General features: G+C 43.1%; 1 protein-coding gene across 1 annotated transcript in view; it reads left to right on the forward strand.

The window, feature by feature from the left end:
* Clasp1 (cytoplasmic linker associated protein 1) overlaps window positions 1–18,514 on the forward strand; it is a 271,969-nt gene that overhangs the window by 227,847 nt on the left and 25,608 nt on the right. The window contains exons 32-35 of the mRNA XM_071619271.1: window positions 8,019–8,169; window positions 13,797–14,040; window positions 16,466–16,656; window positions 18,205–18,333. Coding sequence (XP_071475372.1) covers window positions 8,019–8,169; window positions 13,797–14,040; window positions 16,466–16,656; window positions 18,205–18,333 — 715 coding nt within the window. The remainder of the gene's footprint in view (window positions 1–8,018; window positions 8,170–13,796; window positions 14,041–16,465; window positions 16,657–18,204; window positions 18,334–18,514) is intronic.

The raw sequence follows: 18,514 nt of genomic DNA on the forward strand, positions 1-18,514 counted from the left end.
GGGGGATGTGGCTCAGTGGTAAAGTGTTTCTGGGTTCAATTCCCATTACCCAAAAAGAAAGAAAGAAAAATTGGATCAGCATATTCAGACTCCTGTTGGGACCATGCAACGATGGCCTTATAGAATCTGGAACAGTGACTTCAAAAGAGAAAACACTTTGCCATGGCATCTTTAGATAACACTTCTCCATCTCACCAGAGCCTTTAGAAGTCTGTATAGTGGCTTTAGTGACTCCCTCCCATAACTTGGCCCCAGAGGTCTGAATTTTTCTGGACCAGCAATGTTCACACACACTGTGAAGTCCAGCTCTTTGGGCTCACTCACAGTAAGAACCAAGAGGCTTTTGTCCTGAGGATTACTGGCACCAAGATCTTAAAATGAAACTGAAGTACTACCATTTTCCCTTTAAGTTTTTACCTCTTTGTTTTTAAATTTATATTTTTAAAATTATATTGTTAAATGATCCCATCTCACAAACTCCTTCCTTACCACTGAACCTCTTCATTTCCTCAGTTACCCTGTAAATATTTTGGAGTATATCAAATTTGCATTTTTCTCTTGGTGAAATGCAATAGTTTCTACTGCCTTATGTGTAACCCTCCAAATGTCCCCATTCTATAAGTATAACGAAGTCTGATGTGCTAATCTCCAAGTCTGGTCTGTGCTGTCAGGATTCCAAGCAGACTGTTAAGAGTTGAGGCCAGAAACTAATGAACCATATGTCTGATTTTCCCCAGGTGAGAATGGGAGTCCACCAGCTTTCTTTTTTTTCTTTTTTCTTTTTTTTTAATGCTAAGATCTGTATCTAAATTATATGGTTTGTCTTAAATGACTAGGATCCAGTGCTGATAGTACAATTTTATAGAAATTTGCATTCTCTATGAATTGTTGCCTTCATCTAGATGTTATACTTCTACAACATTAATTGCAAAATCTGTTCTTCCATAATATACATTTCATATATCTTTTACTTATTGCATTACTAGGGTGTCACATTCTTCAGGTAATAAGCCACAAGATATAACTCAAATTAAGTATCTTATTTTTCTATACACTAGTAGCCTAGGTGAAACTTTGAAGAGGGCTGTTAGTGGAATCCCAAAGAACTGGCTAGAAAATAGTCTTCATGGATCTTCAAATCATTAAAAATTTTAGTTTACTTTTTCAGCTCACCATTCCTCTTTAATTGGCCTCATCTTAATTATTAACTGTTAGGATTACAGAATAATAGGAGAAATTAAGAGATTTATATTCAGTATTAAAAATCCAAATGTGGCCTACATATTTTCTTGTGGACAAATTCTTCTTTAGAGAATTATTTACATAGCTTCTTTCTTTTAAAAAAAAAAAAAAAAATGACCTGCAATTCAGTGCTGAAATAGCCAAATGACTGTAGTCAACTTGAGCTCAATAGGAGAAATTATTTTTCTTACAACAGAGGGTGTCCTGCAATGGGGGACATGCCTCATGTTGTTGTGGCACTAGAAGAAATAAGAAAAACTCAAATAGGCTACAAACTGTCTAACAGGAAAAGAAGTGAATTCTTACACTAATAAGAGAATGGGTATTTGCCATGTTCTAAGGAGGCAAGAAACAAGGTCTGCAGTACACAGTCTCAGCAATTTTTCTGAGCAGTGCTCTTGAAATAAAATCTGCCATACCATGTTATGTTTTTATTCATATATAGTTGTCAATGGGCCTTTATTTTATCTATTTATATGTGATGCTGAGAATCGAAACCAGTGCCTCACACATGCTAGTTAAGCGCTCTACCACTGAGCCACCACCCTTGCCCTAGGTTTTTATTCTTAAGGGGAAAGTTATCACCAATCATTTGTTTTTAATCTAATTTTGAGTGTCAAAATGAACTAGGATTTTTGATCATTTTCACAGTTTTTTGGTGCAAAATTTTTATGCTTGGATCATGGTAATTATAAAGAACCTTTCCAAAATGGTGAATAAATCTAATTTGATAGAGTTTCAAAACATCATGGGTAAGGAAGTCATTTTTATCAGCCTAATACTATCAGAGATGCCATCGATAACAGGTTAAACTTTTGTAAAACATCCCTTTAATGACTACCTGTTACCAACTAATTGTTGTTGATATTTAGTGAGATTTATGAACTGTGTTTTTCATTATTAAATACATTTATGTTTAAGCTCATTTTACGTGGTATGATTTTATGGCAAATGAAAAACAGAGTTGCAAAGAGCTTCAGAAATTATCTGAAGTTCATTCCCATCGAGAAAACAAAGCAGGTGAGGGTTTTGCTCCAGACTGCTGCACATTCTTGGCAAATATATTGTAGAGCAGAAAGGCACTGCATAGATCACCTCTGAGTCCCCTGGCAATGGAAAGTAATTTTAGGTGGATTTTACATTTTTCTGTCAAAGAATCCAAAGCATCCATAGAATCAAAATAGGAGTTAGCAGGGAGCCTCTGCCCTGTACTTGCAGATGGGCACATCTGTTTGGTCTTCATCCATCAGCAGAACCCCAGCTTGAGGGTGTCACCATATTCCTCTAGTGCCCAACCCCCTGTGTGACTTGGAGGGCTTCAGACCCTCCATGCCACAGTGACCTCTTATCTCCACACCGTATTTTCCTTATAAAATAGGGACCTTAACAAAAGCTCAGAACCTTAACAAAAGCACATGCTGGGGCTCCCCTGTTGGCCAAGGCAGGACTGCTCCACAGAAGCCCCGCCTCATACCATGAACTTCACCCCACGTTCTCACCCCACTTCCCAGCCAACTCAGCTCCTGCCTCCCGGTCTCTCGCTCCACCCTTTAGATTGCAACTGAGCTTGGACATTTCCATCATGGTCTCTGCAAGCCTAAGTCAGCTAGTGACATTTGGGAAGTGAAGACAAATACCTGTATTTTAGTGAGAATTTTAGTTCTCATATCAAGTAATACTAGCAGACGAATCAGATTCCTAAACTGGCCAGCTGAGGCTAAATGCCCCAAACAAGGTTCTGCCATTCTTTTAGAAAAAAAGTGCCTATCTCTGAACTCTGATTGGATTGCAGCCTCAGAGCACTCTGTCCCATACCAGGTTGCTCTCTGTCTGAATAGCATGGTTTCTAAGTCTCCCTGGTGTGCTCACTCTGGTCCCATTTGAACCGAGGCCCAATAATTCCTCTTTCTAAATAACTGGTGAGTTGTCCAAAACTGAACATCCATATTTTCTTGTGTGTTAAGTGTTTATAATGCTCTTCCCAGCTCAAGCAGCAGGTACACACAGTCTCTTTCATAGTTCACACATGCACTGTCAGACTCACAGATTCACAAACTCTCACAGGCACACTTGGAATCTCATGTGACTTTTAGGTGGTAAATGCGTCCTGTGGTTGGCAGAGAAGAGAATGAAGCAGTCTTATTAAGGACCAACTATAAAACAAAATGTGTTCTTTTTCTCTGTATGGTGAAGTGTTAATTTTGTTCCAGCTAAGTTTGATAGAACTTTTTTCAAGGAAAGAGGAGCGTGTAAGGCACTTAGAATGTAGCGTCTTCCCTCCCCTGCCCTGTGCCTTCTGTGTTTCTCTCTCTGATTTTCCTCTTCTGATCACTGCAGTCGGTTGTGGGGTTGGAGTGCCGATGGGTTATCGAAGCACCCACCTCCCTTTTCTCAGCCTAACTCCATTCCCACCGCTCCCTCCCACAAGACTCTCAGGCGCTCTTACTCTCCCAGGTAACACCCTACCTGTTAAACTTGTCTGAGGTGTCACAATATTATTATATTTCCACGGTCGTCTCAGGTGTTTTGGAAGGCCTCTCAGCTCCTCCACCGTGATTCCTGCCTCAGCTTAGCCTAGCAGGAGTAGAGCCTTGGTGAGAAGTGTGAGCAGGTGTGTGACCTGGGCCAAATCTCATGAACTAGTATGTGCCATGTCTCAGCGACAATGACAGTGACCCTTTTATCACCTGACCAGATTCATCACTGTCTGCTCTCACGAGTATTTTGGCCCAGTGCACTGCTCAGCCCCTAGAAGCAGCTCAGGAAAGGTAGTTGAGAGTGGGAACAGTCTCCTTAGCAGGTTTCTCGGGCACAAGAGGCTTTCCACCCCGGAGCACACAAGACCTGCGCTTCCCTGAACCTCACAGGTGGCCGTCAGCCCTTCTGTTACTGCATGGACTGACTTCCTTTCTCACGTACTGTGTCACATGGTGATACTCTTGAGCACGCAGATCCAGACAGAAGTCCCAAGAGATGGCATCACTGTTGCTTCTCACTAAAGAATGACCCCTTCCCGGCAGGAAAGCTATTGGTCATCTTGCAAGCCCATCATCAGTGCTGAGTGACATTCCCTGATGCTGGTTGACTGTGGCAGTATTAGGCATCTAGAAGAAGAAAGTGTGCTTCTCTCAGGTATTAAGGCAGATGATAGGTCTGCAGGACCAAGAAGGATCTGTGTAATACTACAGATGCCTGATTAGGGGCTCTTGAGTGCAGAGATGAGACAGTCGTTTGCCAGAAGCCCGTAATTACATGAGCAGAGCACCAGGCAGTCTGGCTGTCACTGTGCTTTCAAAGAAGAGTTTGTGCCCTCTGTGATAGAATGAGGATTCAAAAAGCAAACAACAACAAAAACAGTCTGAAGTTTTGAATTGCTTCACAGATATCTTTTGCACAGAAGATTTGCATTCCTGCTTTTATGTCCCCAGAACAACAAAACTGAACACCGTATACAGGTTAACAGATGCTTTCACATCTTTCTTTTGAAGCTCTCACAGGTCTGAAAGTAACTTGTAAAATGTTCAGAGAACCCTGTGGTGACTGTTTCTAGATATGCAAGTTTAAGCCAAGCAGAGAACACTGCTCTCTTTAATATTAACAAAATTTGTCACTTTTTTAAGTTAACCTTGCCTTGTAGTTTGGATCAGTTTACTGATAGTCTTCCAATATATTGCCCTGCATGCTAAGCCTCAGCCCCAGCCAGCCAACAGGGCTGTCTCTAGAATCATCCCATTCCTAGAATCATCTTTCCCATAAACACAAAATAATGTATATTGATCTAACTCACCAGTGGATAACACTTTAAAAAGGAGTCTGTGTCCATCTTTTTGCTCTGTGCCAAAACCCCACTGATTTTATCACTAAGTGATTTTCTTAGTCCCCATATCTATTATTCTTAATCTACAAAATGACAAAGAGGAAAGCTTCAGCAAGCAGCTTCCTCTCTTTCTTGTTTCTTCTTGGAGACTTGACCCTGCACTTCTCCCCACTCCTGATAGGACAATTCCAGAGCTGTATTCAGCTGCAGTATTGGGTAACATGGTCTGACCTCAGGTTAATGACTGTTAACAGATAGAATAACTTCCTAATCTAAAGAACTCTGAGGAAGCACTTTGGGGTTTAATCCGAGTGCTACAGGTGATCAGGACCTGGCCTTTGACCTAAAGACTTTGTGCTGTGATCATCTAGGGCCTGACACAGACCATGGTGCAGGCAGCTAATGGAGTCTCTTCTCAGTAGGCTTCTGGGCCCTCCTGCTGTCCCTGAGAAGTGCTTTCAAGCCCACTCCCTGACAACAATCTTCCTGGGAAGACCCTTCCTCCCTGTGAAGTGAAGGCTTCTAGTATTGATTGGGAAAGGCAAGTCAAGCCAAAGCATAGAACAGCAGAGAAAGTAACTGTTCCCTGGTTGGAAAGCAGTATGTCTCTCACCTAGAGCTCACCATTTTAGCTTCATACCAAGGAGATACTTCAAAGCTCAATCTAGTGATCCTGAAGGAGTCCTGTTTGAAGTGGGTTTATTCATTAAAAGTGAGAAGGAGGAACATTAACTGGCAGAATCCTTTATTTTCTTATCTTCAAAAGAGGCTATTTATAATGGTAAAGTCAATTGAACTGAAATGAACTGTTTGAAGAAAGTTCAGGTTGAGAATCATGACATGAATTTATCTGAAAGCCAACATTCTCTGAAGCGACACATGGAAAATAATATTGTGACATCCCGTAAAAAACTGACATTCTGCCAGACTGCCTCTTGTCCATCCATCACTTTCAGTTTTTTTGGTTTTGTTTTTTACTTTTGCATGGGCTATGCTATTATTTTTTGATTATTGTGACTAAAAGTATTTTAAGGCATTTTTTTACACCTTGTATATATATTTTGTTTGAGTCATAATTCTCAGTCTTTATATATGAAATAGTGTACTGGTCAGATGTATAAATTCCTTTGTCTGGAAGTAAGCTGGTATTGCAGCGTTCCTAGGAAAGGGGGCTGGGAGGGGGCTCTGCTTCCCAGTCGTGCTTTCTGCATATCCAGGGATACTGCCTTGGGGACAACCTTGTGAACTTAGAAGAAGTTGATATCTTGAATTTTGTTCAGGTTCTTATTCTACCTTTTGTTAGAATATAGATGGAGTTTCACTTGCAGATGTGTTCAAGTTCACATTTATTCATTTGGTACCAGAGCAAGGCTTTGAGTTGGCATGTGTTTTTGTGAACTCTTCAAATATAGTCTGGGTGTGTGTTTTCTTTCATTTGTCAAGAAAGAACGATCCTGTCTGGGCCAGTTTTGCCATCTTAGACATAGCTTCCATCTCTGGAAGGAGTTCAGATGTTCTGCAGAAGCCAAGCCAGCCTTAGAAGACACTGGATTGCTGCACCCTCCAGCCAGCAGAGAGCTGGCTACTCGCAGTGGCACGTCTCCACATCATCTGCCCAGACCTTCTGTTTTCTTTTCTGTTTTTAGGTAAAGGTAGGGACTTACTAAAAGTTACTTGTTTTTCAATTACAAGATTGCATGGGTCGGTTGTGTTGCTCTTAGGAAGGGTTCCTAACAGTAGGTGCCTAGTTTCTTCATTATCTCTCTATTGAAGAGCAGAGAGTTACTTTTCTTAGTTCTTAATAATTATCCATACTTACTAACACACACCAAGGATTCTCTGAATGTCCCTAACTGTCCTCAACATAGCTAAGGACTTTCTGAAAGTTAATTTAGACTAACTCATCTGATCTCTCCTTGAATACTTTACTGAAACAAGTGACATTTAAACTAGGTTATATTTTTTTTCTGACTTGTTCTCAGTTGACTGTTAAATAATGCTTGCTTTCTTTATATCAGTATATCCCGTTTTTGGTCTTTGTTATTCTCAGTGAGAGATGGTAATGAGTTTTGTTTTCAGGTCCTCTCTGTTTCAGTGTACTTTTCTGACATCTACGGACACTCGTTGACAAATGGCATTACACCAAAAGACTTCACATTTTTGCTTCATGTCATGTTTTACTCAGCATCTCAAAGGACAGCAACTGACATCGCTTTCCTTGAAGGACAGATGTTTCTTGCTTTTCGGAGTGTTTTTATATGTCTGTCCAGGAAGGTAGCACATCTTTGTAAGATCCACCTCTACTATAAAATTCAGTGTAGAAGCATCTAGAAGAGTGCAGTGTTCACAGCAAGCTCCTGGGTTAGACAGCTTGGTAGTTAGATTCTCAGGAGCCTAGTAGGGTGGATCTGACTTTGAGCCACAGGGTAGTTTTGTTCTTGTTTTTTCATGTAGGATCTTCCTAGTTTGGGGGATTGGATGCTGACGGGCAAACATACCCCAGTCTTGTGAAGTCATTTGTTCTGCTCCTCTTGAAATTTGTTTGTAATAGTATTTTATTTCCAGGTGCCAGTTCTCTTAATTAAGTTTGTACATTTGAGACCAGTAACAACCAAACCAGTTTTTTCCATCTTCAAAATGAGAAAGTTGTTTTTCCACTTTCATTACCTCGTGCATTCAGTCACCAGTTGTCACTCTTTGAGTTCTTGCATTCTTGTGGTTATCGTTGTTTCCCACTGGTTCTTGAGTGCTTATGTAATGTGTGGGGGGTCAGATTTGACAAGGAAGATGTACAGTTGTCCAGTGATGGTACTCTAACCAAAGATGTCTCTTTTTCATTCCAAATCACCCAGAGAAACATGTTTATATCTTGTTCTGTAAATTACTAAGTGATTTATGCCCATATCTCAGTTTTATGCATGTGCCTCCATTTAAGAAATAAAACATTTTTGCTCTTTAGCATGCTGGACTATGACACAGAGAACCTGAACTCAGAAGAAATCTATAGTTCTCTGCGGGGAGTTACAGAAGCCATTGAAAAGTTTAGTTTCCGAAGCCAAGAAGATCTGAATGAGCCAATTAAGCGCGATGGCAAAAAGGACTGTGATATCGTAAGTATCTTCAGGCTAACAGAGAACTAAGTATTGATTAATTGATGGTTACTTAATCTTCTGAACACCGACCACCAAGGTTACAGAGCTTCATCGTTATTTTTATCCTGTACTTAGAATAAGTATTTTTAGAGGCCCAAGGCAAATTTACAAAAATTCAGAAAAGTCACCGTGACTATCTTTGCAAAGAATATCAAATGTCCTTTTCTCAGTTTACTTTTGTTTATCCCATATTTTGTTCCTACTATGTGCATAAAATGGTGACTCTGAAACAGACACCAGCCTCCTGGGAGCTTGTGGGAGAGCCAGGCTAGCAAGCACAAGATGGTGGTGCAGTGGATGTGGTCAGGACTCACGCCCACAAGCCTGGTGCTAAGAAAGCTGCTGCAGAGGTGGTATGGCCCTCTGGGGTGACCTGACGGTCAGGAGTCTGTCAGCAGGAGCGTCATAGTCAGGCAGGGCCTGTGTGAAGGTCAGGAGAGGAGAGCAGCCCAGAGTTTGTTCGTATTCATTATGGCTGAAATGGAGAGTGGGTGGACCATGTTGTTGGGGAGGTTTTCAAAGAAGAGCCTCAGAGGTCAGCTCAAGAAGAGCCCACAAACTAGAGGAATTTCTAGCCTGTTCCTTGACTTTGTCCTGGGGACAATGGAGAGTCTTTGAAGGATTTTTAAGCAGGGAAGTGGCATGGTCCCACTTAACTTTAGAAAGATTGCTGTCACTAGAGGAGGATGGAGAATAATTCTGGAGGAAGTGACAGGGCAAGAACAGAAACAGAAGAGTCTGAAGTCAGAGCTGGTGCCATTCAGTGGTGCCATTCAAGGATATGGTGACCTCTTGGGGCCATAGTAAATTCAGCTGTGGGTGTGTGAACGGTAGGACCTGTGAAAGAAGCAAGCCTCATGGTCATTAGGTCAAGATGCCAGTCAGGAGTGTCAGCCAGTGCCTGAGGGCAGAGGAGTGGCCTGATGGTAGTGAAAAGAACAGGGAGTCAAATCCCAGGTGAGGTTAAGGACAGAATCCCAAGGACAAGTGATGCCAAGAGAATGAACCAGGGAGCCTGTGGTTATGGGAGGTGGGCAAACTGTTGAGGAAGGACTTTCTAGACAAAGAGGTAACAGGTCAGAGGTGGAATAAATTGGTGCCAATGGATTCTTTAAAACTATTTGCATTAAATATTTAATTCTGTTTAAACCTAAATTATATGAAATATGCATTTACTTCAAAATGTTTTAATGTAGAATCAAGAGCTTTTCTCTGAGAATGAGGCCATTGTTTGGACTTCCATGTTTTTTATCTTAAGTAACTTTATACACAATAGACTATAATTTCCAAATTCAGTTTCTTCCAGGAGTTAATTGGCTTTTGAAGGCATAGTTCAGTGCAGAGATGAGAATGGATACCAGACTACAGTGGGTTGAGGAAGCACATAGAGAAACTGGGAAGAGATGGGGTTCATTCAAGGGGCTTTTCAGGTGGGAGAGACTGACCTAAAAATCTCTGTTTATACCATGGAAGGGAGCAGATGACTCATGAACACAGAGCCTTCAGGATGTGGGGCATGAGATGTGGGCCCAGGTGGAGCAATTGGCCTTAGCCAGGAAGGAGAAAGGGTGGGCGTGTGGGGAGGACAGGGACTGTGTTCCCACTGCGGCTCCTGCTCTGAAGCTTGGGGCTTGGGGTGGGGAGGAGAATGAGAGGTATCTCCAAAAGCCCCCCTGGGAGTGAGGGGATCTGACTGAGGAAACGGAAGTCCTGTCAATACAGTAGAGAGCCTAGGAAAGCAGAGCTCTACCAGGGATTACTTTATCCAGTTATAACTGTAACATATGCCCAATGTATATTTAGATAATGGAAAGAAAAGAAGTTGCTGTCTCTAGATATAGCCACAGTTATTTTGTTCCTGTGTGTGTGTGTGTGTGTGTGTAATATTGTAATATTGTTTTTATAAAAGTGCCATCAGGTTCCTTTTTGGTTCATAAGAATGACGTTGAGAACAGTAGATGTGGAACAGTAGACTTGAAGGGCCTGCTGTATTCCAGAGGTGGGGCTGTTCCTGAGTGAGGATGTGACTAGAAAAGGTAGAGTGAAAAGTAACAGTAGAGCCAAAAAAATCACACTATTGTGTGAGCTGTACAGATGTGCCTTCCTCTAAACCTAGTTATGTTGTCAACACATGACCCATCTGACGTGGGGGGGGGGGGTGATATCATATTGTGTGTCCTGCTTGGCACAGGACATGAGTGCTTTCCCCATTGGTATTCCTCTGTGTGAACTTTTATGGTTGCGTGATAATTCAGCATGTGTATGGGACGTGTACCCAGTGGCCCATTTTGGAACATTTAGGTGATGTATAATTTTTCACCAAACAAACCATAGTGAACATGGAAAGAAGTGAAGCTTGATGGGAAGAAGTAAAGAGGGCAAAGCTTGAGAAGCCTCACATTACCACAAACTGATGGAGTAGAAGGACTGGGATGAGAGAGTACAGGACTAGAGAGTCAGGGGGGTGAGAGGCTGAATGCACTGTGGTCGTCCTCAGAATCCGTAAATCACTTTTTTTGTTGTTGTTTTTTTGGTACCACAGATTGAACCCAAAGGTGCCTAAACACTAAGCCGCATCTCAGCCCTTTTTATTTTTTATTTGGAGGCAGGGTCTCACTAAGTTATGTAGGGCCTTGCTAGATTTTGAGTCTGGCTTTGAACCTGCAGTCCTCCGGCAGGTGTGCACCACTGCTACAGCTCTTCCATACCCTTTAACTCATCCTTAGGTTGCTTACAATACCTAAACAGCAGTCCAATTGTATTAGGTATTGTAAGCAACCTAAGAGATGAGTTAAACGGGTATGGACAGAGAGTAGCAGTGGTGCAAACCTGACGGGGACCTTGCAGGTTCAAAGCCAGACTCAAAATCTAGCAAGGCCTATAACTGGTGAGACCCTGCCTCAAATAAAAATAACTTTGAAGGGCCTGCTGTATCCAAGGTGCGGCTTAGTGATTAGGAAAAGGTAGAGTGAAAAGTAACAGTAGAGCCAAAAAAATCAAAGTGTAGGGCTGGGGTGTGGCTCAGGGGGAGAGCACTTGTCTCATGAACCTGGCTCCCGTCCCCAGCACTGCAAAGAGTTGAGGAAGTTTGCAGTCCAGCATCTTCATCATAATTACTAACTGGTTAGCTGAGAAGCTGAGGTAGGGCAAAACTGCATTGAGTGTAGAAGTCAGGAGTATGTCTCCCAGAGCTGGATGAGCAGACCCAGCCTGGACGGGGGAGGACCACAGAACGAACGTCCCATCCAGTGGGAGCACAACTCATATGAGGAGAAACAAGATTGTCACACATGGAGGAAAGTCCCCCCTAATGAGTAATCACAGAGTACAAGGCATGGATATTGAAGTCCTATTCTGCTTTTAAGTAGACATCATTTAATGGTAGAAAGATTATAAGAAACTAGGGCGATATTGGTGGCTTGGAAAAGTGATATAGTTGTTTTAGAATATATATAGCAAATTTGATTTTCATATCCTTTAACCAATAATCTGTGTTAAATAAGGAACTCGGCAAAAGAAAATTATTTATTTCCACAAAGTTGTGTATTTAACATTATTTACATAGCAAAAAACAAACCTTTTTTTAATATAGAAGGGGAATAGTTGTGTTAATCTTATTAAAAAACAAATAAATATAAATTAGTGATATGATTAAACATGATGGCTACAAAACTTTATTCACACATGAAATGCTTATGGAGTAAGGAAAGCAAGATATAAACTGCTACATACCCTGGGGTTCCTCCACCCTGCATAAAGTCCACATATAGACCAAGAGTGGGGTGATAAATATGAAACAAAAGTAAGATTTTATTATTGTTAAAGGTGATTAGAACTAGGATTGTGTAGCATTATTTTTTAAATGTCTGAAGTTATTTAAATCTCTTTCCTTTAATAAAAGGTGTTTTCATTATAGTAGCAATCTATTTTTTAAAAGAATTTGCAAAGAAAAAATTAAAATCATCTCTGAATTGTCTTTTACTCAGTAACTGCTATTGAGATATGATTATATCTTTTTAGTCTTAATTTGTTCAGGCCTATGCATATATTATATCCTTTATCTTAATTAAATCGGTATAAAATTATTTGTGGCTGTTAAAAGCTAAATGTTTATCAGCTTTTTCACTAGGTAGATATCCAAAAGAATTGAAAGCAAGGTTTTAAACATGTATTTATATACCAGTGTTCATAGCAGAATTATCCACAGTAGACAAAAAGTAGAAACAACCCATATGTCCATCAACAGATGCATGAATAAAGAAAACATGATATATATAGACAATGGAATATTATTCAGCCTTAAAAAGGGATGGAACCTGATATGTGCTATACCTGGTTGAATCTTGAAAAACATGCTGAGTAAAACAGGCAAAACAGTCACAAAATGAAAATATTTTATAATTCCCTTTATTTGCAGAAAAATTCATAGAGACAAAAAATAGAATAGAGGTTATGGAGTGGGGAAAGAAGGGAAAGGAAGTTATTTTTTAGTGGGTGTAGAGTTTTTATTGGGAATGATGCAAAGGTTTTGGGTGTACATAGTGATGATGTTTACACAACATCACGAGTGTATTTAATGTCACCAAATCGTACATTCACAAGTGATTAAAATGACGTTATAAGTGTTTAACTATGAGAAAAACAAGCAAGTGCATAAGCACAAAATGAGAGAGATGTCTCGTCAGCAGCAGCCCAAGGAAAATGTTGCCTTGCAGTCCCCAGGGTGGTCCGGCTGCCTGGGAGCATGTCCCCCGTACTTTGACAGTCAGTGTCTGGGTGAGAGAGCCTGTCCCACTGCCGTTGGTCAGCACATACTGGCTCGGTTACAGTGCCACCCTGCAGAGGGGGCTAGCCAGGCCATTGTGCCTCAGGAGAGGCCCCTAGGGATAGAGGGGCCAAGACATGGTGTGGGGCCATCAGAAGACTGGGGCTTTGGTTTTTCAAAGACAGTTCTTACAGTATTCTTAGGGGAAAAAAACAGAACTCAGAAAATAACAAAGATTAATTCTTTGACCCTGAGTCAGAACTATCCAGAGGAGAAGTGCCTCTGCCCAGGAGGTGCTGAGGTCCCCCTCGGTGGAGGTGACCGCTGTTGTCTGGCCCAGCCTCATGGATACATACAGGAACTGACCAGGGGGCTGGAGAGCCTTAGGCTTAGTGATCGCAGCTGGAAGTGTCTCTTGGGGGACTTTGGCAGGGCATCTGTGAGAGGCCTCACCCTGGTCTGGGACACACAGACCTCACTGTCACACATGAGGGTCCTCGAGTACTGGTCACAGAGGGCACGGCTTTCCCTTCCCAAGATTCTTCGGAATGTCATGGAATCAATCCCTTGGAAATGCTCGAGTACAACCAATCCCCAAATAACAGAGTAAAGTAGATTTAAGTGTAAGTGGATGACTGGGTGGACACAACAATCCTAAAGGTATTCCCCTTTACAGTAGCTTATGAGATGCTCCTAGCTGTTCTTTTGTCAGTGGCCAGGTTTCCAATGAAAATCTCTGGCCCTAGTAGTATTTCTGGGCATTCAAAGAAAACCTGTGTTGACAGTCCCAGAAGGGAACTGACTGTGTGCTGTGTTCCAGGTGTCCCGTGATGGAGGAGCTGCCTCGCCAGCCACCGAGGGCCGGGGAGGCAGTGAAGGGGAGGGAGGCAGGACAGCTCTGGACAACAAGACCTCCCTCCTCAACACCCAGCCTCCGCGCGCCTTCCCAGGGCCGCGTGCACGGGAGTACAACCCGTATCCCTACTCAGACACCATCAACGCCTATGACAAGACCGCCCTGAAGGAGGCCGTGTTTGACGATGACATGGAGCAGCTCAGAGATGGTTTGTCTCTTTGCTTGGTTGCACTTCATCCAGAAATGCCTTCCCTCTTGTCTGACCATCCCTGAGCGTACTGATCAATTATAAATGGAAATACTGGGTCTGTGCTGTTCAGTTATTGGCTCAGACTCCACTTACTGAATCCTGACCTGTGCTTAGGCATGTGAGCACACAGTGGACAAAGCCTCAGCAGTTCCGGCCCTCTGCACACTTGCAGTCTGGTATGGAGACACCAGGAATAAATAATCACACCAACTGTGTAAAATCGCATCCGGGACAGCTATGCAGAGAAGGCCAGCTAGCTCCACCACTGGGGAGACATCATGAGGAAGCCAGGCCTGAGTGGGCAGGAGCTGATGGGGAGGACATCCTAGCACAGAGCTCAGTGCACAGTGTCTGGGAAGGCCTTGATGACCTCTGCCCTCCCAGCTCCCTCAGCCATGGAAATGAGATCAGAAATATCCTCAAAGGCTCCCCTCTTCTCTCCCAGTATCCCTTAAGCAGCCCTCCCTGAGCTGTGCCATGGTGAGAGGGAGGCCAGGTAGCATCCCACGGAACGCTTTCCTTACCACGTGTGTGCGTGGTGCTGAGCAGAGTACTCATCTCACTGAAATAGAGGCCTTCTTTCCCAGTTTGCATATTAAGAAACTGAGGCTCAGAAAGGTTATGTTTCTTGCATAAAATATAACATAGGTAGTCCGCAGTAGAACTAGCCTGGGTTTTTCCTTACTCCCATATTAAGACCAATGTCCAAAGACTAGTGGTAGAGGGCCCTGGATTCAACCCCAGCACCAGAAAAATAAAAGAAAAAAGATCAGTGTTTATTATTAAGTAACAAGTGAGTAAGAATGTATAGGTTTGAGGGTATATTTTTAACCTAGAGCTTACTTTTATCATTTTTTACCTCACTTGTCATGTTCACTTGTTTTATTTCCACTTCATAGTGACTTTTAAAATTTTACATATATCCGAGCCAGGTTAGTTAGGTGGTGCATGCCTATAAACCCAGTGACTTGGGAGATCGAGGCAGGAGGATTGAAAGTTCAAGGCCAGCCTGGGCAACTTAGTGAGACCCTGTCTCAAAATTAAATATAACAAGGGCTGAGGATGTAGTAGTCCCGCACCCCCCCCCCAAAAAAAAAAGAAATTATGTGTGTATGTCTTATGTCAAAGCCTACTGTTTTATTTTTGAGTGAATAATTAACTGAGAACCCTAAATTAGAACGCTAAGCAATTACCATCCACTCGCCTGCCTTCTGTACGTTCTGAAGTGTGAGGGCCCGGGTGGCCCAAGCCTGTTGGGTAGCAGGCTCACAGTGATCACACGAGTATGAGAGGAGGGCTATGGGAAGGGCATATGCCAGATTCAGAGACACAAGGAGAGAGAGGGATCAACAGTGACAGATGTTGGGTTTGAAAAGAAGTCCTTCAGTGGTCCAGGAGTTGGAGAACAGACCCTGCTGGCTGTCCATGCCACTGCGGTGTGTAGGCACTCGGCATCTGCCCGAGCACTGTTCCCTGGGCAGTGGGCTCAGGGTGTGGGGTGTCTGTGACTGTTTTCTGGGAGAAGTGGCCTGTTTTCTTCATTGCTTGTAGAATTGGAACATCATTTACCTTATCCATTATTGATTTTGATTAAGGTCGAATCGAGATTAGAATATCAGTTATTATTTATCTACCAACTGTGTACTAAAAGGCTTAAAGAAAAAGGTGGGATGGCAAGGGGGAAGTGACAAGCTTCTTTGAACAATTTAAACTTCCTTGTGTGCTTTTCTTCCTAATGTCAGAAGCTAAAGAAATATGCAAATATACATTTCAGTAGTTCTTTATATTTGCTTGATTTGTCTGTTTTTCTCTCTCTTTAAAGTTGCATATTCAGAATTGAGTCTCTTAAACAAACATGGAAAGAGAAAGGATAGGTCTTTCTACCGGTTCTATGATTCAGGGCCTTGCAAGTAACTGTTCTAAGTGATCTTGTGCAGGCTGTCCCGTCTGAACAGACAGTCTCTAAATAGTGCAGACACCTTTTTTGATATTTGTTCACTGTGCTGGTTCCCAAACTGTGGACATTCAAAGGGAACACGTTAGAGATGATGGTGACCTAGAATACAGGTGTACTGGAGTGGGTCAGTCCTGCAGTGGAACAGAGTTTGGGAAAAGAATGCAGTCAAGAAGAGGCTTTTGGTTGGGTGTGGACTTTCGGAGGGATCTAGTATTTTCTCTGTCTAAAATTAAAGGGAAAAGATGGCAAGGAAAGGCAGAGACACCAAGAACTGCACTGGACAGCTGTCATGGCCTGGGAAGGTCTGCAGGGCTGGGGGAGAGCACAAAGGGAAAGGCACAGGATATGGGGAGAAGGCGAGGATTGCAGGAGCCCTGTGGCCAGCGTTTCCTCCTGAGATGACATCTGTCATGTGTTTTTCCCCAGTGCCCATTGACCATTCTGACCTGGTGGCTGACCTGCTGAAAGAACTGTCCAACCACAACGAGCGGGTGGAGGAGCGGAAAGGTGCCCTGCTAGAGCTGCTCAAGATCACCAGGGAAGACAGCCTGGGCGTCTGGGAGGAGCACTTCAAGACCATCTTGCTGCTGCTGCTGGAGACCCTTGGAGACAAAGATGTGAGGCGCTGACTTGTCCCCACACAGCCCTTTTCCATGTGGCAGGTTTTGATGTCCTTTGCTGAGGAGGTGTTGGCTTCTGCTTTCATTTCTGGATTGCACTCCTAGTTGACCTCAAAACATTTATTCAGTTTTCACATAGTTTAAGGTAACATGTTTATTAGTTACAGGCCTCTGCTTCTCTAACTGGGTTTGCAGTAGTTGAGGGAAACTCATTCTTGCATCCAGTTACTTTGATACAGAATTGCTTAAAACTTTATTAGAATAGAATGTGTCTCTTGGGATGCATCTTCTTCCTTGTGAATTCATTTCTGTTTTACATGGAATGGAGAAGTAGAAGGGTTTATTTTTTTTAAAGACTCTTAAATATTGCATCCCCTGAAACTCCATCTTGGTTCACCTTACTTGTGTTCACAGTTCCTCTCAGTAATCTGGGTCAGTCAAGTGACAGTTGCATCACTGTGACTCCTATAGTATTTGTTTTAGAATTAAAGACCCTCTTCATGCTAGGACACTTGAAGGTGACATACTAGGTATTTGTGACATGAATAGATGTTGGGAATTGCCAGAATTAAACTTTTTAGAAGTAAAAATCCATCCCTCCACATTGGCCTTGTGTAGGTTAGCAAAAACAGCTACAGTGTGTGTGTGTGGTGAGGAGCTAGTTGGGCAGGACTGGGAGAAGCTAACCAGGCCTGGCCCAGGGTCATCGTGATGGTGACTCGTGTGACAGAGGAGGAAAAGAGGGTGGCTTACTCAGTGCTTGGGGGTAGGGATAGTAAGATTGAAGAAGGGTAGCGAGAGGTCTGCACTAACTTCTTTACATCCAGTACTGGCTGGGGAAGCAGTCGTGCTTAGCTGGGCTCCATCAGGAGGTGAAATGATGGCCCGTGGAGAGCAGGTGGTCGTGTGTTCGTGTGCAAATTGTACAGTTGAGTGACAAGGAATCAGGATGTACTTCTTGGCTGTGTTTGGTGTAAACTCCATTCTCTTTTCTTGAGATTAGCCGTCTGTTTGGGATGGCTTTCCTCCAGAGACATGACTCGGGCCTTAAACAACTCCGGGCCTGTACCCATCATGATCTCATCACATAGAAGGTCAGGCATACCAGCAGGTCTGCAGCTGTCTCTCAAGAGTTCACAGGCCATGCCCAGGAAAGGGCTAGATGCTTTGTGTCTGTCCTTTGGTATACTTTACAGAAGCGTAATTTCTATCCTGAAGTCTCAGGCAATCCAGCAATCCCCAGGGAACTGATAATGAACTTGGAGGTGTCATCCTCATTTGGTCTGCAGTTCAAAGCTCATTCAAGAAGCCGCTGTGGTTCCTCCTAGGGCTGGGTCTGGGATGCACCGTGCCATACAGTGCCTGCCCGCCTAGAGCTAACTGTCTAGAGAGTCCCTGTCAAGTAAACCATGCAGTCTGGGTAGAGGGGTCTTTGAAATGCCGAGGAACCCAGAACTAGGCGCTGGGCCTGGCGGACCCTGGAGCTGGTATGGCTCCTCAAGGGTGTGTATTGTTACTGAGGGTTGCGTTTCCTCTCGTACCCAGCATTCAATTCGAGCACTGGCATTGCGAGTTTTACGGGAAATTCTGAGAAACCAGCCTGCAAGATTCAAAAACTACGCTGAGCTGACGATCATGAAGACTCTGGAAGCCCACAAAGACTCCCACAAGGAGGTGAGCCAGGGCTGCTGAACAGATGGGGCTGGGGGAACAGGTGGTTGGGGAGAGAGGACAGGGAAAGAGAGTCTCTCCCTCTAACTCAGCCCATGGTACAGTGTGAAGTTTCCATCGCCATCATTATGGCTGAGCAGTGGGCACATTTAAAATGCCAGCAAAGCATCCCTCTGGTTCTCCG

The sequence above is a fragment of the Marmota flaviventris genome, chromosome 11 (genome assembly GCF_047511675.1).
Source record: "Marmota flaviventris isolate mMarFla1 chromosome 11, mMarFla1.hap1, whole genome shotgun sequence".
Lineage (NCBI taxonomy): Eukaryota > Metazoa > Chordata > Mammalia > Rodentia > Sciuridae > Marmota > Marmota flaviventris.